This window comes from Dothidotthia symphoricarpi (genome assembly GCF_010015815.1).
Source record: "Dothidotthia symphoricarpi CBS 119687 unplaced genomic scaffold P153scaffold_16, whole genome shotgun sequence".
NCBI classification, from domain to species: domain Eukaryota; kingdom Fungi; phylum Ascomycota; class Dothideomycetes; order Pleosporales; family Dothidotthiaceae; genus Dothidotthia; species Dothidotthia symphoricarpi.
The window spans coordinates 720,380-739,984 of NW_022985023.1; the positions used below are offsets into that span (position 1 = coordinate 720,380).

The following is a 19,605-nucleotide window of genomic DNA, read 5'->3' on the forward strand; positions in this document are numbered from 1 at the left end:
TCTGGAGGCTGGAAGTTCGAGCCTTCCCGGGGGAGATTTTTTTGGCATTTCATTTTTGGGATTTGGGGGGTGGTGTTTGGAGGGGAGAAAGGGAAGGGAAGGGGTGGTAGTTTGAATGGAGAAATCCACGGCAAGAAAGTTGACACAAATCAACATCATCATGTTCCAATGCGCAGAACCTTTTTAAATCATAGACTACTCCTACTCCCACCACCACCACCACGACTACTTCACTTCCTCTTCTTCGCCGCCCTCTTCTCACCCCTAACATCCTTCTTCAACCTCGCATCAACCATCTTATATTTACCCTTTGTCCCCTTCGGCCTCGTCTTGATCCCCTTATTGCCGCCCCTCGCAACAATAACGCTAACCTTCTGCTTGGGCTTCTTCTTGCTCGCGCGGCTCATCAAGCGGGAAATACTCTGCGCCTTCTCCTTCTCCGTCATGCCCTCCTCATCAGCGAGCATAGCGCTCTTCTTCTTGAGTTTCTCCAGGCGCTGGGCGGCCTTGAATTTCTTGCGGGCCTGCGCCTCGCGCACCTTCTTGATGGGGCGGGCGTTGAGGGCGCGGAGCTTCTCCTTGATGGCGGCTGCGCCCGCGGCGGTGACGGGCCGCTGGAGCTGCGAGTGCTTGTTTTCGTCGTCGAGGAACCAGTCGGGCAGGCCGTCGACGTCGCGGAGGGAGTAGCGGTTGAACGAGTCGTCGAGGAGGTCGTGTTTGGTCTTCTGGCCCGTGGCCATTTGGTGCGCGAGCGTCATGGCTTCGGCGGTTATGATGTCGATGTCGGGCTTGCCGTTTTTCATGGGGATGTCGTCGTGCTCCCATTGGGTTTCGTCGCGCTTGACTTCTTCGATCTTGTCTTCGTCGTCTGAGGAGTCGTCGGCGGGGGGTTGCTGGGGGGGCGATGGCTTCTTGGTGTTTGTGGGTGTTTTCTTGGGGTGCAGTGCGATGGTTACTTTCTCGTCTGCGTCCGCCATTTCGACGTCCTCTTCGACGTCAATGCCGCTGTCCTCGTCTTCTTCCATTTCGTCCAGTCCGTCGATGCCCTTGAAAATGTCTTGGTCGAAGAACCGCGCTGCTCGCTTTGTGAGGCCTTTGCTGGAGCCGTCTTCGTTGTCGAGGTCTGTGATCAACGCCTTGGGTCCCTCCTCGTCGTCACTGCTATCGCTCTCTTGGTCTTGTACGAGTTCTTCGTGGTCGCTCTCTTCTCTTTCGTTCTCGGAAAAGCCGTTCCACTCCCCATCCGCATCCTCTCCCCTGGCTCGCTTGGCGCGGTATTTGGCGTCTCTGATTGACCTCTGTTCGACATACTCGCCGTACATGGCATCGAGATCTCGCTCGAGATGATCTTCCTCGTCATCGGTGAACATCTCCTCCTCGCTCGACTCGTCCTTTTCGCGCTCGACAATCGTTGCCATCTTGCCCCTGGCGATGCGAGAGAGCGCGCCCGCCTTGTCGACAGCCTTGAGAGCGAACATGGAGTCTTCGCCTTGTGGACCAGCTTGCTCCAGACCGATTTCAAAGGGTGTCGTCATGTTCATCTGCAGCCGTGTGATTTCCTTTTGTTTCCGTTCGTTTTCGATGCGGCGCTGCTTCCTCTTGGTTTTCGAGTCCTTGTCCTTGAGTTTCTCTAGCTCTTCCTGTAGCTTCATCTCCTCATCCATGGACTCGATTCTCGCCACCTCTTCCCCTTCTTCCACCTCCTTTTCTTTTGCTTCTTTAGCCTCGTCCTCCTTCTTCTTGGTCGAGAAGCCAAAGATGTCCCGCACCTTCAGACGCCAGCGGAGAAGGCGCTTGAAGTCAGCCCGGCCCAAGACCTTGAGATCGGCGCAGCAGTCTCTGACTTCCTTTGTTGTTTCCGGCAGCTTGTCGATGGTCGAGATGGCAATGTCTCCGTTGGGCTTCTGTTCGAAGCTGAGCTTATTCAGGCTGCCCAGCATGGCGATAGGATCGGTGGTTTGGATGAATTCCGACACGGGCACTTCTTTGAACTGGGTCCAATCGCCCTCCTCGTAACCGTCACGCTTGCGCTTCTTCTTCTCGGGGTTGAAGACCTTGGCCTCGTTGTTGGGGATGGCGTCGGGGAGTTCGGCGAAGACGCTGCGGGCGTCGAGGAACTTGGGGTCGAGGTTCTTGGGGGCCTTGTAGCCACGGCAGACGACGAAGATTTCGGCGGAGACGTTTCGACTCGAGGGCGGCTTCGTGGCCTCGACCTTTGTGAACAGCTGGTTGAAGACCCAGAGGAGCGAGTTGTAGTCCTTGGAGCGGAAGATCTTGGTGACAAAGGTTCCACCCTCGGCCAGAAACTCCGTCGCCAGCTTCATGGACTGCAGCACCAGCTCAGCCTGGGTGAAGGCGTCCTGCACCCAGGCGGTACCGACGTTGGGCGCACCGTCGTGGAGGACTGCATCGGCCTTCAAGTGCTTGAGGTGCTGGCGCAGCGTCGCGCGGCACTTGTCGGTGGTGATGTCGCTCTGGAAGGTGATGCATCGCGGGATGGGCTTGATTGGGGCGAGATCGACACCGACGATGAGGGACTGCGCGGGCATGACCTAGAAAGTAGTGGTGAATATGGGTGCTTGCGCCAATTGGTGGTTGTGTGTGTACCTCTGAGGCGACTTGACACCATGATCCCGGCGCAGCGCAGAGATCGATCAGGACCTTGCTCTTCTCCAGGAAGTTGTATTTTTTGTTCAGCTGGATCAGCTTGAAGGCGGCACGGGCACGGTAGCCCTTTTCCTTGGCGAGCTTGTACCATTTGTCGAGACGACCTTTTCCATGCTGCAGGATGTTAGTCTTGTATCGGCAAGTCGGTGGATCTGAGTGCGCACCTTCTTCTGGATCGCCATGGCTGCGGTTCGGCGTGGTGGTGAGGCGGCGGGCAGGTTCGAACTTTGCGCCGATACTTTTCTGACCGGGCGGTGGCAGAAAGTGGGTAGCGTGGACACGCATAACACGCTAGCGGCACACGGGAAGCCAGCTGCGTGCGTCATGGCCAACAAGGACGGGAGGAAGGCGGCCTACGTGCGCGTGCATCCTCCTCACATGTCCTCCTTTTGCTGGCAGACGGGGTCTCTGGACACTCCTCCACCACCCCGACTTTGCCCACGCGCCCGCCGGCATGAATCCACGCAAGAAGTCGAAGCCAAACCCTGATGTTGCGCCCGGCAGCGCTGATGGCTCCGGCGCGACGCCAGACACGCCGGCCGGGAGTGTGACGCTGCACGATGCGCCCTCGAGGCAGTCGTTGGCAGCGTCGACGGCGCCTTCGAGTGGGGCCGCAACGCCTACCACGCCCACAACACCCATCGCCCCAGGCAAGAAGTGGCTCGGCGGAGCAGGCAGCTGGCGGAGGAAGGCGCCTCCCACTGTCACCACAGCCAAAGAGAGCATTGGCGTCGGTGTGAGCGGAGGAGCCACGGCCGAGCTGCCCGGCGAACAGCCTAAGAAAGCACGGGACGACTCGCCCGCCCGCTTCCTCACCAAGCGCAAGTCGAGCAAGAGTGTCGTGCTGCCTGCGTCCATGACCAAGCTCCACGTCTCCTCGGACGGCCTGGTGGACGACACACCCACCGCGAAGCCAGCAGAACCGGCGACCGACGTGGCAGACGCGCCAACGCCAGACATCGACGAGCCTCCCCTGCCACCCGAGCCGCTCAAGACGCAAGCAACACAGACGGGCGACGCATGGGGGTGGAAGAGCTGGTGGTCAAGGCCGGATGGCTACAAGGAGGGGACCAAGGCTCGAGGTGAGGTACAGGGGACCATGGACGCGGCCCAGAGCACGCTGTTGCCCGAACCGACGCCCTCTGAGGAGCCGGATGCGTCAGTCAAAGGCCTTGAGACCAGCACTACGACAGCCAGCGCCCTCGAAAACAGCACAGCCACCGCCAGAGTCCTTGAGAACAGCACTGCGACGATGGTGAGCGAGACACGTCCAGACGGCGAAATGAAGGATGCACCGCCTGGACCAGCACAGAACGAAGAGCAAGACCAGGACGGAGACGCGGTGATGAAAGACGCACCAGCTGCCAACGGGAAAGCTCCGACAAGGCCTTCGTCGTGGTTCTGGTCGTGGAGCAAGGCGCAGAATGCCCAACCCAATCCTCCTCCGCCAGTCGAAGAAGCCCCAACGTCGCAGCCAGACCAAGTGCCAGAAGCATCGCCAGAAGTGTTGCCAGAACTACCGCCCAGACCTGCACCCAAGTCAGCACCCGAACCAGTGCCCGAACCAGCCCAAGACGCACAACCCCCACAACAGACAGACACCCCCGCCCCCGCAGAGACGATTGCCCAAGATGCTCAACCTACCTCAAAAGGCTCAGCAAAACCCTCTGGCTGGGCATTCTGGTACAGGGGCAAGCCAGAAGACAACCAAAAACCAACCGATGGTGCGGCGCAGAAGCATGTGGGCGAGGTGGCCGTCTTCGACACGCCTTCACAATCCCATCCGGAGGCGGCTCAGTTCAACGAGCAAGAACAGCCCAAAGACGATGCTCCTCAGAAAGACGACGTTCCCCAGAAAGACGATGCTCCCCAGAAAGGCGATGCTCCCCAGGAGTCACTACAACAATCAAAGCGCGACTCCATAACCACAAGGTCGCTCAGATCCCTACGAGGGCGGCCGAAGACGAAAAGCGTATCAAAAGACCCACCAGCAGATACCCCCAGCTCTAGCAATACCGTAACACCTACAAGCACCTCACCCGTACGAGAGCCTGCACCATTAGAAACTGCCCCGGGAACCCAGCCCGCGCCGAAACAGTCCACAAAGACCAAGCAAGAGCCGCCAAACCTCTTATTTCCAGAGTTCAAGACCACGTACCAGTTGGTGCAGCAGCCCAGCTTCTGGAAGCAAGTACGTCAATACTTTCTCGGGGGCGAGCCCGCTACACCACATCTACACATCAATCCAGCACCACCACGAATCAAAAAGGCCGTCGCCATTGGTATTCATGGCTACTTCCCCGCTCCTATCTTCCAGAAAGTCATCGGACAGCCCAAGGGCACTTCCATACGCTTCGCCAACTCTGCAGCTACCGCTATCAAAGACTGGACGGAGGCACGGGGGTACACCCCCGAGATCGAGCAAATTGCTCTGGAAGGTGAGGGGTTTATCGCTGAGCGAGTCAACACCCTGTGGAAGCTCCTGCTCAACTGGATTGATCACATCAAAGCCGCCGACTTCATCCTCGTTGCATGCCACTCCCAGGGTGTGCCGGTCGCGATGATGCTGGTTGCCAAGCTGATACAGTTCGGCTGTGTGAGCTCGAGTCGCATTGGCATCTGCGCCATGGCAGGCGTGAACATGGGCCCCTTTATCGAATACAGAACAAAGTACTTTGGCGCAACAGCCGCCGAGCTGTTTGAGTTCTCCAACCCAAAGAGTGTAGTCAGTCAGATGTATCTCGCCGCGCTGAACGAGGTGCTACGCTACGGCGTGAGGATCATGTACGTGGGGAGTATCGACGACCAACTCGTATCACTAGAGGTAAGCCCCCATCTCCATCTCCAATCCCACCTCATGACACCCCCCTTGCTAACCAAACACCCACGAAAAACAGTCCTCGACCTTCTCCACCCTCTCCCACCCATACATCTACCGCGCCGTCTTCGTCGACGGCCGCATCCACGCCCCAGACTTCCTCACCCACCTCGTCGGCTTCACGCTCAAACTGCGCAACCTCGGCCTCCCCGACCACGGCCTGATCCGCGAACTCTCCCCCGCCCTCGCAGGCTCCCTCTACGGCGGCGAGGGCCACTCGCGCGTCTACGAAGACGCAAAAGTCTACCAGCTCGCCGTCCAACACGCACTAGAAACTACTTCCCTCCCTGTACACACGCGCGACGCTACTTCCTCGTCGTCCACGCCCGCCCCGTCACACCGCCTGCGCGCCCCCGTCGTCGGCGCTGATAAATCCCAGTCGCTGTCGCAGACGACGCAGAAAGATAAGGCGGATATGTATCAGCTGCGTGTGAAAGACTATGAGAGCCCTGCTGCGGGCGTCAATCAGAACCCGTTCTTCCTCCCCTGGGCGATGCGCGGCTTGCTCGAAGAAGAGTTTGTCAAGAAGGCGCTGGGGAAGGAGGTTGAGGAGCTGTTGGGCATGTTTGAGGAGTGGACGCCCAGTACGAAGCAGTTGAAGGATGTCAAGTTTAGGCTTGAGGCTGTGAGGAGCAAGTTGTGAGGTTTTGTTGTGTGTGTGGGTTAGCGGGCGTTTTTGGAGAGGCGTTGTATACCGGTTTGGGATTGCGGAACGTTGAGAGTTCGTGAGCGTGGATGGACGCTCATGTAGATTTCATAACGTAAACGCATGTGCATATCAATTGCTGGTTCGTTTTCACAGACTGCTGCACTGTGTATGCATGTCACACATGTGATGTCGAGATTATCTATCCGCTCTCATGCATTGATAGTCGTGTCGTGACCTGCCTGGCGTCGACATGACGCCCTCACGTCATTCTTCATCCCCAAATCTTCTCCTCCACGCACAACAGTCAAGCTCATTCCCCGTCGTAGAAAATCTCCTTGTGGCGATGCGTAGCGTCCACGACGGCGTTTGCAGCGGTAAAATCTGCCCACGTTAGCTCGGCATAGAGAAGAAGCAAAAGGAGCGAGCGAGCGGAGAAAGAAAAAGGCGGAGACGCATGGAGTAGAAAGACGGGGCAAGTAGGATGGGAGAAACGTACCAATATTCGTGCCGAAATCTGTTGCGGCTTGTACTTTGACATGCAGGTTCCCGTCCACCTTGCCGATGATTTCTACCGCGTGGTTGAGCGCCAGGTGGGCGTCCTGCTTAGCATGTCGTTAGTGAATAGATTGCAACATGTATTTAGTCACCGATGCTATGCCGTTCCTTGCCGTGCACTCTTTTGATAGTTTGGAGTCCTCGATTGAACACGCAAATGCGTAGAGAATAAAAACATAGGGACGGAAACACAGAAACTTGCTCAACGGGAATCGCAAACAACGAACATGGAAATAGACATAAAAGACGAAAACATAGCGCAACGTAGAACAACACGACGTAACGTGACCACAGCTTACCCGGTTCAGTATCACGTCAATCTGCCCCCCGGCATCGATGACTGCTGTTTCGCCGCGCAGCTGGACGACTGTTCCCAGGACGCGGACGATGCGGTGTTGGAAGTTTGCGAGGTGGGTAGCCAGGACGCGTGGGGTTTGTGGGTGGTCCATTTTCGATCAAAGTGTTGGAGGGGTGAGTATTTAGCCTGAGATGAGGAAATTGTTGGTGGGCGTGGTGGGTTGTTAGGAAGGAAGGGAGTTTGACGCGTTGAGGCGCGTGGGGAGGGGCGAGGGTGGGTTAGCGTGGTGCGAGGGCACGTGATGGGGGGGCTTGCATCGTTTCCAACGCTGTGCGTGCTTTGTCTCTCTTTCTCTCTCTCTGTCTTTTTCGGCCGTGCTGTTGTCTTGTTGTGGACTGCTGGTATATTACGCCTGCTAGTTCTGGCTCTACTATCTGTCCGTTTTTGTCTATGTCTTCGATGACCTTGCGTATCGCGATGGGAGATGTAGGTTGCGTTCGTTGTGTGCTGTCACTTCTGTAACCCCCACTCCATCACTGGAGAGTAGGAGATGCAGATTTTGTGGGACTGATCGGGCGGAGAAATTTGATTCAATCTCGTTGTCGTTCCTTCCTTGCCTACACTCTGGAACTTTGCTTATGCTCAGACTGTGGAGTCGGTTGTACTCGATGTCATTTTTCACCAACAGGGACATGAGCGACACACTATTCATAGATGCCAAACCTTCAGTTGGCGTAGGTAACGCCCCGCATATCTCTTGAGACAGATACATTCCAATCAACGTGCTATAGAAGTGGTCGATCACTTTTGTGGTCGATCATTCCTGCATGTTCAGCAGTAAGGTCAACGTTAGAGGTCTAAAGGCGCAGCAGAAGATGATATCAAGCACTCGCCTTGCACTCCATCTCACTTACAGAACTTCCCCAACCTCATTTTCATCTTGCGACGTGTCACACACTTCTGCGTCCTAGCGATGAAACCACGCGCATCTTATTTCACCTCCCGTCAGTACCCCAAGGACGAGCCAGCAGCACGCGCTGAGATGTTCAACCTGGGACCTGCGGAACGTGGATCGCACGATTCCCACTATGAAGCAAAGAACGATCCCGAGCCAACGTTTCGCGAGAAATGGTCGAATTTTCCATGGAAGACGTTTCTGGTAATCTCAACATCACCGCTCGCCTTAGCCCCAATTATTGTTCTCTCAGCTGCAGCAGAAGCAGCATTGCAAAACTACATTGGCGGGCGCGAATACTATACCATTGGTTGCTAGAAAGAGCAGATGCACGCAACGTGGGAGATAATGGACTCGATATATTTCGTCACACCTAACTTGAGCTTCGGATCAATGACTTTCACGCAAGTTGAAGTCATCGACGTCGCATGGGATCTGATCGTTGGAAGAGGTGGACAGGTTCTGCTCGCCTAGGTCAATTATCGCATATTCAATGAATGGCTCGTTTACCACATGGAACTGCATTTGACGTCGTACAAGATGTATGCGGCGATTGCTTTTGAAACAACAACAATGAGCATCCTGGGTGTGCTTGGGAAGGAGTTGTTGACTTATGGCAAGTCGTCGTGGAAGCGCTTCTTTCGTTGGCTGGCTATATTTTCCATGTTTCTCTCGACTTTATACGTCCTTTCGTTTCCGACATTGATGGCTGGTTATATCACAACGTATGAACCGTATATCGAAGACTACGACAACAACCTCATTGAACTGTGGAAGGTGGTGAAAGCCGAATACATTATCAACGATGCTTCGAGAATTGGTTTCGCGAACCCTCTTGTCGTAGTCGAGGATGACTTGGAGTTGATGAGAGCGATTAGGGAGTGTACGTATTCTAGATTGCCTGGGAAGGCTTGACTGACGGATGCTTTTCAGATACCATGCGACTAATTGCAGAGACCAATAGACTGGTTGACAACAACACAAATTACGGTGACCTCACGACATGGGATCATTACACTGGTACATCTGTATCGGAATTCCGTTCTGAATAGAAGTTTGAAGGCAAGGTCGTCAAACTCACCATACCAAGCTGTAAGCAAGACTTCGTGACAAGTACTATCTGAGACATACTAATGGTACCCAAGTCTTTATTGAACATAATAAGCAGTCTGCTCAGCCATAATGTGCCGGTCAAAGACGACTCCAAGCTCGACCATAGTCACTACACAATCAAGGACAGTGGCCGCCAAGGCGTGATTTATGATCGCGCATACCTCCTCGCCCGTGGTCGTGCAAGCCCAGTGAGACCTACCAATGGGGCTTCTCCTACATCTTCCTCTTCATGGTGTCCATCTTCCAGTTCGTCTGGTCTTGCACGATGGTGGGCTTGTGGCTAGACACGCGGTACCGATCTAGGATGTACCGCAGTGGAAAACGACCAGGACTTTAACGCAGTATTTTAGATCTGTCGGCTGCTACACGAGGTGAGCTGGGTACACAAGCCGAAGACCTGTTCTGAAAAGCTATTTCCCTGAAACGGACATATAATTTGTGCTATTGTCTGCATTTGCCATTCACATACGTGTCCACCTGGAAGTGAAGGGCATGTTGAGATATTGTCTCGGTAGATTCAACTACCTATGTCATTGAGTTATCTATATATTCCAGTGCCGACGTGTGAAACAGCAAAAGATCAATCTCTAGCTGTTCCAGCTAGTAGATTGATGTAATCCTACGCGACACGACGTTATTATTTTCGTTCTCACTTTGCCGTCTAACCTGCAAGATTAGTAATGAGCGAGACTGGTAAACCAGTTTCCAGGTTGTAGCGTGACGTGATGATACCGAAAAGAAGTGGACATAGAGAAGTTAGGGCCGAAGATTTACCGCTAGCGTGATCGCGTGTCTGGATCATTTCGAAAATAACGCCCCTGATGCTCTCGCCTCAGCTCGGAGACTTACCAATCATTTGTGTATCATATTTTTCGCACCTAGAAGTCTACTTTGAAGTGAACGCAGTCAACACCATCATCTGGTACCGAGCCCTTCCTGAGGCTCCTGCCAATTTCCCAAGCTGAGCCCATCATTCTGATTAGAGACCTTCGGATGGCATCCCAACAAGCTTGCTTAGCTACCGATTGTTCTTACTCAACCACATCATGATATTCAGTTCACTGCTGGGGTTCCTGCAGAGACAGGCTGTCCCTCTTACAATCTTGCTTCTCATCACCCTGCCATTTCTGACTTATTATGTTTCCATGTCGAAATTCGTCCGTAAAGCGAATAGTAAAGCATTGGGGAAACGGCCACCAACAATCCCATATTGGATCCCAGGAGTCTATCACACCATCAGTCTGGTATCTGTAGGACCTCAGAAGTATTTTGGGATGCTCATGTAAGCAATAATATATGTCCATTCGTTTTAGCCAAATACTGATGTCCTGCAGTAAGGAGTTTGGTAGTTTTGCGCCTTTTGTAGTCAAAGCAGGATCACATTCTATCCTTGTACTACGAGACCCGAATCACATCCAGAAGATACTCAGATCTCCAAAGCAACTAACTTCTACTGCTTTCACCGTCCGAACATATAGCAAAGTGTTTGGCTCACCAAAAACAGCTCTGAAAATGTACTCAGACAAAGGCGTAACCGAGAAACAGAGGGAAGCTCTAGAGTATACACATCTGACTTTGCCTCGAAAGCACTTGACAGGTGTATCGCTTATACCTGTCGCTGATCTATACACCTCAACCCTCTCTTCAAACCTCAACGACAAGATGTTTCAAACGGAGTTCTGGACCATGGTTGAAGACTTTTGGTCATTCTTCCAGCAGACAATCACTCGCTGCATATTAGAGACACTCTTCGGATCGGCACTGCTTAAGCAGTACCCAAGCGTCGTGCGAGACTACTGGGAATTCGACACAGGTATCGAAAATTTTACCCGGGGGTTGCCGCGCTTCGTGATGCCTGCCGCACACGATGCCCGTGACCGATTGCACCGCGGCATCGAGAAATGGCTAAAGACTAATCATAGCGGAACTGACTTTGCGAGGTTTGGTGATGATGATCCTGTATGGGATGAGCAGAAGGGCTCCAAATTCATCCAAGAACGAGACGATGTGTTTGCGAAGGCAAGTCTAGATATGAGGGCGCGAACCTCGGAGATCTTGGCAATCATGCACGGGTATGTATATTCCAGACCACACCGAAGACAGGCGAGAAAGAAGTTGTAGAAGCTGACGCGTGTCTTTAGATCTCTATCCAATTTGGTCCCCTCCACATTGTGGATGATCATTGAGATTCTGCGGCGGCCACACCTAGCTAATCACCTTACTGCCGATATCCTCAAATATAGTCCACCACAAATCGCAACCTACGACATTGCCACAATCACGGACATGCCGCTCTTTCGATCTATTCACGCCGAGATTGGACGACTTCGCGTGGCAAGCAGTACGGTCCGTACCAGTGAAGTTGACAACTTCCAGCTCGACGATCAATGGACACTCCCCAAAGGCCTGTCAGTATTGCTTCTCTCCCACGATATCTCCATGAACACCAAATTGTGGGCGAAAACACGGCCCCGGACTGTCGAGAGGCCGTTGGAAGAATTCTGGGCAGAACGGTTCCTCATACCGGATAAAGTTGGAAGTAAGCACAGAAGAGTGAGGGAGAGGAAGGAGCAGGTCGAAATTGGACGGTTCGATATGGACGGTCTCGAGACGTTGCATACCACTTTTGAGGGCGGTGATCACTTCTCTCCAGGTCAAGCATTTGTCCAAGCGATGCAAGCAGCTACCTTAGCCGTGCTGTTCACCGAGTTTGAGGCACGGCTTTGTGACCCTGATGAGGTTGCCGAATTAATGCCTCCGATTCTTGAGACTGCGTACGGGGTTATGAAACCTCTTGGCAAGATTGCTATCCAGATACGAAAACGCAAACCGAGCCAGAAGGTTTAGATAGTCTAAGAGAAACACCAAAGACTCTCCAAAGTCTATGTATATACTTTTACGATCGTCTAACAATAATACACAAGAACTATACGTGTAGAAAGAGTTCAAGATAAACCTCAGCACATCGACCCGTCCTGGTATTTTTTCCCATCATCCAACACCTCTTCAATGGCTCAAACCTACTCGCACCCCGATCTACTCTATGCTTGATGTTACATAGTATGTGTGAGGTGACTAGCGTGCGAAAAAAAGACGGCGCGCACAGACCAGACATGGAAAAAATTCCACTCCCGATTCTCCACACGCCCACATCACCACCACCACCATCACCACAGCAAAAATACAAGCAAGCAAAAGAGAAAGCCTGACGTGGGGCTCGAACCCACAACCTTGAGATTAAGAGTCTCACGCGCTACCGATTGTGCCAGCCGGGCTTTGTTGTTGCTTGTTGATGGACGGATGTACACGATCAGGGGTTATGACACCACAGAAAACTTGAGTGGGCGGGGATACTATCGCGATGATGATGACAGCAACCTGCTTAAGGGCCAACGAGGCCTGTCTTTTACCTGTCGACACTTGGTTAACGTTTGGTTGAAACTTGGTTGAAGTTTGGCTGACATACACCTACCTCGTATGCACATGTACATCATTGGAGGGAACAGTGTGGTTGACTAGACGTGACTTCGTACATTTGAATGATACCTAGCTGCCCCAACACGGAGACACCCAAGCACTGATACCGGTACCTATCGTAAAGCGTTCCCCCACCTAAACCTTCTAGAACACTAAACCCCACCCGCTGGAAGACACTAAGAAGCGAAACATGCCTGCAAACATACAGGCCAAACACAATCCTACACGCCATGATCACATGTAGACCTTTCTCCACAGTCTTGACTCGTGCGATTACTTCCACTGGCCCTGGCTCAACTTTAGCAAGCCTTCCACGCACCCTGCCTCCTCAGCCGAACTCAAGCTTGTCCGTCCGCTCATAGGGCCGCCACGCATGAAAGATCTTAGTTCGTCGTCCTGCTCAGGATCGCTAGATTCGTTACTGCCTGCGCCCTTCTCTCGCGCAAGCATGGCGCCCAGACTCGAGGTCTGCGACATGACGTCTGTGTTCTCGCCCAGGATTTGCCGTGCTCGTTGAGAAGCTGAAGGTGTGACGACATGACGCTGTCGACGCGCTGATTTCGGCATGTCGGGCTCCCAGTTCTCTTTGTCTGATTCTGTCTGCAGCATATCATCCGACTCAGTCTCATCGCCGCCCTTCTGTTTGCTCTTGCTTGGAACGCGGCTATCGAAGGTGGATGCGCGTTGCACGGAACCGCGCGACTTCTTGACTCTCGGACTTCCTAGCACCTCATTCGAACGGTGTCGAGACTTGAGTGGCGTGTTCTGGCGTGCTTGGTTCTGGGCTAGTATTTTCCGATTTGCGCGTAGCAGTCCAATTGCGTCCGCTGCACTCCCACTTTCCTCTTGCTCTGCGCGTGCTGTTAAACTTGTGTTGTATCGACTCTCGGGATCGCACCAGAACTCCCATGTGCGCGAGTCCCTGCTTCTACCGATGTTTGGCGATACCCTGGGCATCTTCGGACTTGGCTCCCCACGAGCAGCAGCTGCCAGCCGGTCGTTCAGTCCAGCGGCACTGTAAGTCCTTCGCAACCCCGCAGCGGCGCGGGAGAAAGTGGCGGCGTTCGCCTTCGCGTGTGGGGGCGAGGGTGTCTTGTCGAGGTCTGTTACCACGCGTGCTGTGCCATCTTCATTGGTAGATATTCGCACAAAGGAGTGTGCGCGCTTCAACGGACATGTGGCTGACTGCGGTACCTCGGGCGACTCGGCAGGTTTCGAGGGAGCGTTGGGGAAGGTGATGATCTCCGACGCATAGTCTTCGCTGTAACGGACGAAGGACGCGCTGCGGCGATTCGAAATCCATGACGTCCGTGGTTGCGAGGCGCCCTGGGTGGATGCGGTTTGCTGGGAGTTGCTGATGTCGGGTGGCGCCGTATCTGCAGGCGGGGAATCGCTAGGCAGTTCGACTGTGGAGGCAGGCGGTTCAGCTGCAGACTCGCTTGTTGTCTGGGATTCGTGGTGGACGGTTTCGCGTTTATCCTCATCGCGCGCCTCTTGCGCCGTCTCGTCTGGAGTTGCTTCAGGTGTTGCTGTCCGCCCTAGGCTATCAGACGTCCGGTCTGCTTCCGGCTCCTGCTGCTCCGGCGCGTTCTCGACTTCGCGCACACTCGTCTCGTCTTCGGTGAGCGGGTCAGACATGATGGAAGATGATGACATCAGCGAAGCGGACGAGGAAGGCTCGAGCGGTCGGGAGCGGCGGCGGTCGTTCTGTCGTTTACTAAGAGAGGGGTCAGTCGTCGCGCACACTCGTGACCAGCACGGATACTGTCGGGCACGTACTTTTGGAACCAAATTTGGACTTCTTTCTCGCCAAGCGCGACTTTTTTCACGATGTCGAGGCGTGCTGCTTTGTCGGGTTTGGAGTTGATCAGGTACTCTGCTTTCAGAACATCTTCGTCTTCCTTGCTGCATGTTGAAGTCAGCATGCATGCAGCTACGCGCGGGGCTGTGCCGGAGTAAAGCCACGGCACGTCCCACCATCAACGCGTCGCGAACATCATAGACGGAATGAAAGTACTGTAGGAATAAGTGAAAACACGCACCTTGTTCTGCGTCGTCTTTGCCTAGCAAGAGGTTTGTTATCGACGTCGGGAGACATCTGGTTCGCGACGGTTCTTTGCGAATGTACGAGGAAGGCGTAGTCAGCATCGCGCCTGCCAATTGGAGACGCGGATGGCAAAGGCGAGGAGCTGGCCATCTTGAGTGATCGACACAACTGTGAATTGGATGAACTGGCACGCGCGTGGTATGCAGGACTAATTGGCAGTGGACGACGATAGAGAAAAGATATAGGAAACAATATGGTGGCAGGTGTGGAAGCGCGTCCAAATCGTGGACGCGCCCGCGGTTAGTATGTCTCGCATATGGATCCACTCGCACTTTCCCGCTGGAACCATGGTCTGTGCACGTTCGACCTTGAGCGGAAAGCCTCAGAACAATCGCTGTACTTTTTGTAGAACTTCAATTGTGATTATTGCAATACACCACTGGTTATTGCGCTCAAGATGCATGCAGGTATCAAGATGTCGGAAAGAAGATCCATCGAGTGCTTCTTAACGCGATGCACGACCAACGCGAGCGCGACCTCGGATACCAGCATGAACGGCAGCGCATCCCGACCCACGCGTCGCAAGATACGCGTCGCAGACTACGCGTCCGAGCGTTCTTACTACTTCCGCCGAAGAACGATGTAGAGAAATACTCGATCGAAATATTAATCGGCTGAAAGTAAGCAAACGTACAGGCGAGTTCATATTGTCAAATGATGGACGCGTTTGCACGTGACCTTGCTAAAGTCATCCAACCCGCTCCTTCCGCAGCTGTGATATCTCTCAGAACTATGTTCTCTCGTCAACCGTAAGATCAAGATCTATTGCCGACACTGATGATGGACAGGCATCAACGGTAAGTGAACCCCCACGACTACGAGGACCCGAAGCTCTTGGCACTTAGGCTGAAGGTTGCCTGCGACTACATTTTCCTACACATACACTTCTCTTGTCATCATTAGCATCTGACCTGCATACGCCACTTGAGCTTATACGTAAATGTCTGTTAGTCTGTTGCAAGTCCCCATCCTTACCGGTGAGCATGATCTTCAGAGGCTAAGACTGGGGTTTTCAAGAGCTGGGTTTTCCGAAGCTGCCATGATCATGTGGTACGCCACTCATCCTAGATTCGCCACGTTTTCTGCCTGGAGCACTCTTCCACACCGCCTACCGTATGCGAGTTGCGTCTCAAAGTTATTCGCTTGGAACAACAACCTATGAAGAGAAAATGGTGAACTTGACTAACGCTCCACTTACTCACCACGCTTATACGCTGCTCTCATGGGTTCCACAACCGTTCGGACATACGCGAGATTAAGATATTGTGCTTGAGGCATCGGCGGACGCGTCTAGCATTACCCTAACAGCGTCACCGGTTATGATATCATTCGTCTTTCTTGTCATTTCCCGTCTCCTCATCTCACTACTCACGGAATCCCTTGCACATGAACCCTAGGTTCACGTATCGGATTGCCCTGTCAGGCCAGTCAAACAGGCGTCTCGACCGCTCCCGAACCATATTCTTGTGGCCAAAGCTTAGGTTTGTTGATCTAAGAGGGATTCTCTTGGTCAGGTCAGCCTATGTCTTAGCTACCCTACAGTGCAGAAATCTGCGTACGCTCTCCGGACAGGCCGTTCGAGAGCTTGTCAAGAGGCCGCCGATAAGGACAAACCCTTGGCCCCATCTGCTTGTTGGCCGGTGACTGGATCCAGGTGCCATGATAGGCAACCTTTGAACATTAGGTGAAGGATTTCTAGATCACGATTGGTTATCACTCATCGACATGTAATCTCTTTCATAGACTTACATGCAGTCCCACTGTTGGATTTTGATATAACTCGTCACGACTAACAGCACATTGTGGTCATTCTTACCGCCTTCCAAGCCCGCACCAGACTTGGAATCACGAAGTGCCTATATTTTTTAGTGTGCAGCGGATCGGGTCTGGAGTTTGGATGGTTCTGAAGACGATTGAAACCATGTAACAGGCGTTGAAACCAGGCAACTGTATACTAGCCGCTGATAGTGCCCACCAGGTCCTTCCCAACTTCGCTTACTCGCGACCACCCCTGGGTAGACGGTAGTCGATATATTCACCGTACGTCTGTGCTAGTCCGATAATGCAGCTCGCTCCGATGTAACTTCACTAGCAACGGTTCTGGTCTGCTTCATCGTTGTTCTATTGGTGAGATGGTAACCGTCTCCCAGAAGCATGCACTAGAACACTTTCATAATCATCAACTAAGTACTAATTAGTGTCGGAATTACTCATACCAAGTTTACCAAGACATCTGGCTCGATCACTGCCTCCCATCACCAGTCCGGTGAGTCATCAGCATGCATGCGGCCAGAAAAGCAAGTCCATGATGAGGCTTCAGTCCATAGTCGAGCCCCTTTACACGGCATCCTAGCAATTTGAAGCCTTTGCTCATCCAGAGTATTCTCTTCCAACCTTCGTGGCTTCAGGATATGTCCAACATGCGTGTCGCAATAGTAGGTACTTGCGGTCTGGCGTTGCTCATAGCAAAGAGAATCCACGATTCTACCAGTCATCAACTTGTCATACTATCAAGAAGCGTAAGTGATCGTTCCACAGTTCCTTTAAACCTACAACATACACACCACAGTGACACTGACACTCAAAAGCATCGAGCAAGTCTCATATCTCGAGGATATCAATGTCAAGTCGTCGACTACAAGAACCCGTCTTCTCTTCAGCACGCACTGATGGGTATTGATACTGTCATCTCCACAGTGACTGGCAACTCGCAACTTCGGCTCATCGAGGCAGCTGTACAATGTCGGGTGCGTCGATTCGCCCCCGCTGAATTTGAAGGTCAGCCAGTGCTGCGAGGACAAAACAATGTGTTGGATCGTGGCAAAAGTGCTGCTTTGGCTCTATTGCAACATTACCGAGCGTATATCCAGTCCACCGTTTTTGTCTGCGGCATACTTTATGAACGCTTTGCTGTAAACGGGATGTTATCATGTGGCATTGGTGTCAACACAGGTTATGGAAGAGAAGGAGACTACATTGCTGACCCGCGCAATATGATCGCTGAAGCACCAGCGTACGACGCTGCTCAGAATAACGCGTGTCTGTGCTTGACGTCCGCACACGATGTGGCACGCTTTGTGGTCAGATCTTTAGAGATGCCGAGCTGGGCTCCAGAGATGTCGATGAACGGTGAGAGGACGACGGTTCACGCACTCGTAGAGACCATCAAGGTTTGCAGAGGTAACCTAATTCCTCTTCCACATAATTCATTGTTGCAGCTAACATCTCACAAGGGCGACAGTGGAACAATATTGTATGGGAAAATCCTGCCAGTCCGTTTTCCAGCCGCTGTTATCTCAAACTCCAGCGCTGACCAAACTCTACAGCTCTTCAGTACCAAATTCATATGGCCCAGATGGCAGGAGATGTACCTACGCAGCGGCGCCTTGCTACACTTGGTGCCACAGCAGAAGGGCGTTACGACTTTGCTTCGCCGGCATACCTCAACACATGCTTCCCAGACATTCGGCCAGTCGCTTTTCGAGACTGGTTCTTACAGAACTGGGCTTTGGTGCCTTGAAGGTCGTCTTATACTTACTCTACGGATGGCAACCGGTTCCGTCGCTTGGACTTCAATTATGTTCGCTTGTCTTCCTTGAGATTTGACATACACATTAGTTGTTTTATGTGACGTAGATGGTGGAATCGACAAGTACCATCAAATATTATTCAAAATAGCCAACAGTCAACCCACCAAGGCATACATTTTCCTATCACAAAGCTCATCCCATTAGTCGACACCCTCATCATACACGAACTGCTATCATTACGGAAACAAAGGTCTAGAAATGATAGTGATTCATCCACTCTAATCGATATCAGCATTGAGGCTGTTTCGCCGGTATTGCGCTCAAACAGGGTTTTCTTGCAAGATGAATTAATTTTCCTTGGTTTCCATGATATCCCAATGTCTGTCGAAAACCTTGGGGCGCCCCATCGCTTAGATGTTCATATAGCACAAGGTTTACATGCTCCAGTTTTACAAAATAAGCTTTGCCCGATGACGCCACGGCCTGCAGTGTGTTGGCAGGATTTTCGATGAAGGCAGCCGAACGATGAGCATCGTGCAATTATGCAGTAGTTCTGACATCACAAGACCCACCGAAACATTCATATACTATAAATGCGCAACATGGCTTTGGAAACTCCATCTCAATCCAGCACCTAGTTCAGAATATCTAACAACCCGTATTTCGACCTACTACGTCTTAGTTTATTAGTAAATCAGCAACGTAAGTTTTCACTTGAAGTCACTCTATCAAAAGGCTTCGAACTCGAGCATAGCTCAACATATCAACCGATACATTTATGCTAACACCTTCCTAGTCCTTCAACTCAACGCAAAGCACAAAAATGGTTTCCTCCCAACAAGGCTACTCCAAAACTACTACCGACATGACTGGCAACCAGGAAGCCGTCGACAAGGCTCAAGCCAACCTGCCTCTTCCAGAACAGCCCCCTGCGGCCTCAGACTTCAACTCCGCCAGTGCAAGCACTATGAATGTCGGTTCAGGTGAATTGTCGGGCGATGCTTCGTCGTTCACTGCTGGACGTGAGGCACACGATGGGCTGGAGGGCATCCCAAATGACGCTGTGACGAGAGATGCGAAGAATAAGAAGGGACTGGCGCAGACGACCGGAAAAGATTACGGTACGCCTCCGAGTGCGAAGTAGGGTCCGAACATCTTGATACAGGATGTTTGGGGTTAGATTTACGATTTACGACTATGGGGTAGGCGAGAGCATGTCTGCTCTAATTAGCTCTCATTATTGTTGTTCCTTGGCTACATCAATTGCAGAAATGAACAATTGAATCTGAATGAGTATTCAACATGGTGTGATATGTGTTGTGGTGAGACTCGAAAGCGGAGTTGTTATCGATCGCACACGTAATTGACGTCACAAC

General features: G+C 52.5%; 9 protein-coding genes and 1 non-coding gene across 10 annotated transcripts; 6 read left to right on the top strand and 4 right to left on the bottom strand.

Annotated features, from left to right (window-relative positions):
- Positions 1 to 152: 152 nt before the first annotated feature.
- P153DRAFT_321812 (uncharacterized protein) lies at positions 153 to 2,872 on the bottom strand. The gene is made up of 3 exons (XM_033665157.1): positions 2,832 to 2,872; positions 2,608 to 2,781; positions 153 to 2,552 (listed from the first exon to the last, which is right to left on the bottom strand). The coding sequence occupies exons 1-3, from the start codon at positions 2,847 to 2,849 to the stop codon at positions 231 to 233; spliced, it is 2,514 nt and encodes an 837-aa protein (XP_033521334.1). The 5' UTR covers positions 2,850 to 2,872; the 3' UTR covers positions 153 to 230.
- A 168-nt stretch (positions 2,873 to 3,040) lies between these two features.
- P153DRAFT_433429 (uncharacterized protein) lies at positions 3,041 to 6,553 on the top strand. Its single transcript, XM_033673021.1, has 2 exons — positions 3,041 to 5,491; positions 5,565 to 6,553. The coding sequence occupies exons 1-2, from the start codon at positions 3,122 to 3,124 to the stop codon at positions 6,186 to 6,188; spliced, it is 2,994 nt and encodes a 997-aa protein (XP_033521335.1). The 5' UTR covers positions 3,041 to 3,121; the 3' UTR covers positions 6,189 to 6,553.
- Positions 6,180 to 7,286, bottom strand: P153DRAFT_73703 (ssDNA binding protein-like protein Ssb3). The gene is made up of 3 exons (XM_033673372.1): positions 7,049 to 7,286; positions 6,691 to 6,793; positions 6,180 to 6,575 (listed from the first exon to the last, which is right to left on the bottom strand). Exons 1-3 carry the CDS (start codon positions 7,196 to 7,198, stop codon positions 6,505 to 6,507), a joined length of 324 nt encoding a protein of 107 aa, XP_033521336.1. The 5' UTR covers positions 7,199 to 7,286; the 3' UTR covers positions 6,180 to 6,504.
- Positions 7,287 to 8,020: 734 nt separating this feature from the next.
- Positions 8,021 to 8,320, top strand: P153DRAFT_388263 (uncharacterized protein; the record flags this gene model as incomplete). The annotated part of the gene is made up of 1 exon (XM_033670738.1): positions 8,021 to 8,320. One exon carries the CDS (start codon positions 8,021 to 8,023, stop codon positions 8,318 to 8,320), a length of 300 nt encoding a protein of 99 aa, XP_033521337.1.
- A 98-nt stretch (positions 8,321 to 8,418) lies between these two features.
- Positions 8,419 to 9,411, top strand: P153DRAFT_73722 (uncharacterized protein). The gene is made up of 3 exons (XM_033673373.1): positions 8,419 to 8,885; positions 8,936 to 9,094; positions 9,148 to 9,411. The coding sequence occupies exons 1-2, from the start codon at positions 8,516 to 8,518 to the stop codon at positions 9,052 to 9,054; spliced, it is 489 nt and encodes a 162-aa protein (XP_033521338.1). The 5' UTR covers positions 8,419 to 8,515; the 3' UTR covers positions 9,055 to 9,094; positions 9,148 to 9,411.
- Positions 9,412 to 9,961: 550 nt separating this feature from the next.
- Positions 9,962 to 12,282, top strand: P153DRAFT_321822 (cytochrome P450). Its single transcript, XM_033665158.1, has 3 exons — positions 9,962 to 10,397; positions 10,450 to 11,187; positions 11,257 to 12,282. The coding sequence occupies exons 1-3, from the start codon at positions 10,162 to 10,164 to the stop codon at positions 11,960 to 11,962; spliced, it is 1,680 nt and encodes a 559-aa protein (XP_033521339.1). The 5' UTR covers positions 9,962 to 10,161; the 3' UTR covers positions 11,963 to 12,282.
- A 35-nt stretch (positions 12,283 to 12,317) lies between these two features.
- P153DRAFT_t94 lies at positions 12,318 to 12,390 on the bottom strand. Its single transcript has one exon. It is a non-coding gene; the product is annotated as a tRNA-Lys (tRNA).
- A 232-nt stretch (positions 12,391 to 12,622) lies between these two features.
- On the bottom strand, positions 12,623 to 14,896 carry P153DRAFT_368966 (uncharacterized protein). Its single transcript, XM_033668654.1, has 3 exons — positions 14,635 to 14,896; positions 14,372 to 14,497; positions 12,623 to 14,309 (listed from the first exon to the last, which is right to left on the bottom strand). The coding sequence occupies exons 1-3, from the start codon at positions 14,787 to 14,789 to the stop codon at positions 12,866 to 12,868; spliced, it is 1,725 nt and encodes a 574-aa protein (XP_033521340.1). The 5' UTR covers positions 14,790 to 14,896; the 3' UTR covers positions 12,623 to 12,865.
- A 2,223-nt stretch (positions 14,897 to 17,119) lies between these two features.
- Positions 17,120 to 18,219, top strand: P153DRAFT_377869 (uncharacterized protein; the record flags this gene model as incomplete). The annotated part of the gene is made up of 4 exons (XM_033669763.1): positions 17,120 to 17,218; positions 17,288 to 17,879; positions 17,933 to 17,971; positions 18,026 to 18,219. The coding sequence occupies 4 exons, from the start codon at positions 17,120 to 17,122 to the stop codon at positions 18,217 to 18,219; spliced, it is 924 nt and encodes a 307-aa protein (XP_033521341.1).
- Positions 18,220 to 18,601: 382 nt separating this feature from the next.
- P153DRAFT_345695 (uncharacterized protein) lies at positions 18,602 to 19,521 on the top strand. Its single transcript, XM_033666095.1, has 2 exons — positions 18,602 to 18,931; positions 19,026 to 19,521. Exon 2 carries the CDS (start codon positions 19,053 to 19,055, stop codon positions 19,371 to 19,373), a length of 321 nt encoding a protein of 106 aa, XP_033521342.1. The 5' UTR covers positions 18,602 to 18,931; positions 19,026 to 19,052; the 3' UTR covers positions 19,374 to 19,521.
- Positions 19,522 to 19,605: the final 84 nt, after the last annotated feature.

What these genes read in the sequence shown, in the direction of transcription:
- P153DRAFT_321812 (XM_033665157.1), bottom strand. An exon ending in GGTGTCAAGTCGCCTCAGAG is followed by an intron (nt 2,553 to 2,607) that starts GTACACACACAA and finishes ACTACTTTCTAG; the next exon opens with GTCATGCCCGCGCAGTCCCT.
- P153DRAFT_433429 (XM_033673021.1), top strand. Translation starts at nt 3,122, where the DNA reads ATGAATCCACGCAAGAAGTCGAAGCCAAACCCTGATGTTGCGCCCGGC. An exon ending in ACCAACTCGTATCACTAGAG is followed by an intron (nt 5,492 to 5,564) that starts GTAAGCCCCCAT and finishes CACGAAAAACAG; the next exon opens with TCCTCGACCTTCTCCACCCT.
- P153DRAFT_73703 (XM_033673372.1), bottom strand. Translation starts at nt 7,198, where the DNA reads ATGGACCACCCACAAACCCCACGCGTCCTGGCTACCCACCTCGCAAAC. An exon ending in TTGACGTGATACTGAACCGG is followed by an intron (nt 6,794 to 7,048) that starts GTAAGCTGTGGT and finishes CATGCTAAGCAG; the next exon opens with GACGCCCACCTGGCGCTCAA. An exon ending in AGATTTCGGCACGAATATTG is followed by an intron (nt 6,576 to 6,690) that starts GTACGTTTCTCC and finishes TAACGTGGGCAG; the next exon opens with ATTTTACCGCTGCAAACGCC.
- P153DRAFT_73722 (XM_033673373.1), top strand. Translation starts at nt 8,516, where the DNA reads ATGGAACTGCATTTGACGTCGTACAAGATGTATGCGGCGATTGCTTTT. An exon ending in GATGAGAGCGATTAGGGAGT is followed by an intron (nt 8,886 to 8,935) that starts GTACGTATTCTA and finishes GATGCTTTTCAG; the next exon opens with ATACCATGCGACTAATTGCA.
- P153DRAFT_321822 (XM_033665158.1), top strand. Translation starts at nt 10,162, where the DNA reads ATGATATTCAGTTCACTGCTGGGGTTCCTGCAGAGACAGGCTGTCCCT. An exon ending in AAGTATTTTGGGATGCTCAT is followed by an intron (nt 10,398 to 10,449) that starts GTAAGCAATAAT and finishes GATGTCCTGCAG; the next exon opens with TAAGGAGTTTGGTAGTTTTG. An exon ending in ATCTTGGCAATCATGCACGG is followed by an intron (nt 11,188 to 11,256) that starts GTATGTATATTC and finishes GCGTGTCTTTAG; the next exon opens with ATCTCTATCCAATTTGGTCC.
- P153DRAFT_368966 (XM_033668654.1), bottom strand. Translation starts at nt 14,789, where the DNA reads ATGGCCAGCTCCTCGCCTTTGCCATCCGCGTCTCCAATTGGCAGGCGC. An exon ending in CAAAGACGACGCAGAACAAG is followed by an intron (nt 14,498 to 14,634) that starts GTGCGTGTTTTC and finishes TTCAACATGCAG; the next exon opens with CAAGGAAGACGAAGATGTTC. An exon ending in GTCCAAATTTGGTTCCAAAA is followed by an intron (nt 14,310 to 14,371) that starts GTACGTGCCCGA and finishes CCCCTCTCTTAG; the next exon opens with TAAACGACAGAACGACCGCC.
- P153DRAFT_345695 (XM_033666095.1), top strand. Translation starts at nt 19,053, where the DNA reads ATGGTTTCCTCCCAACAAGGCTACTCCAAAACTACTACCGACATGACT.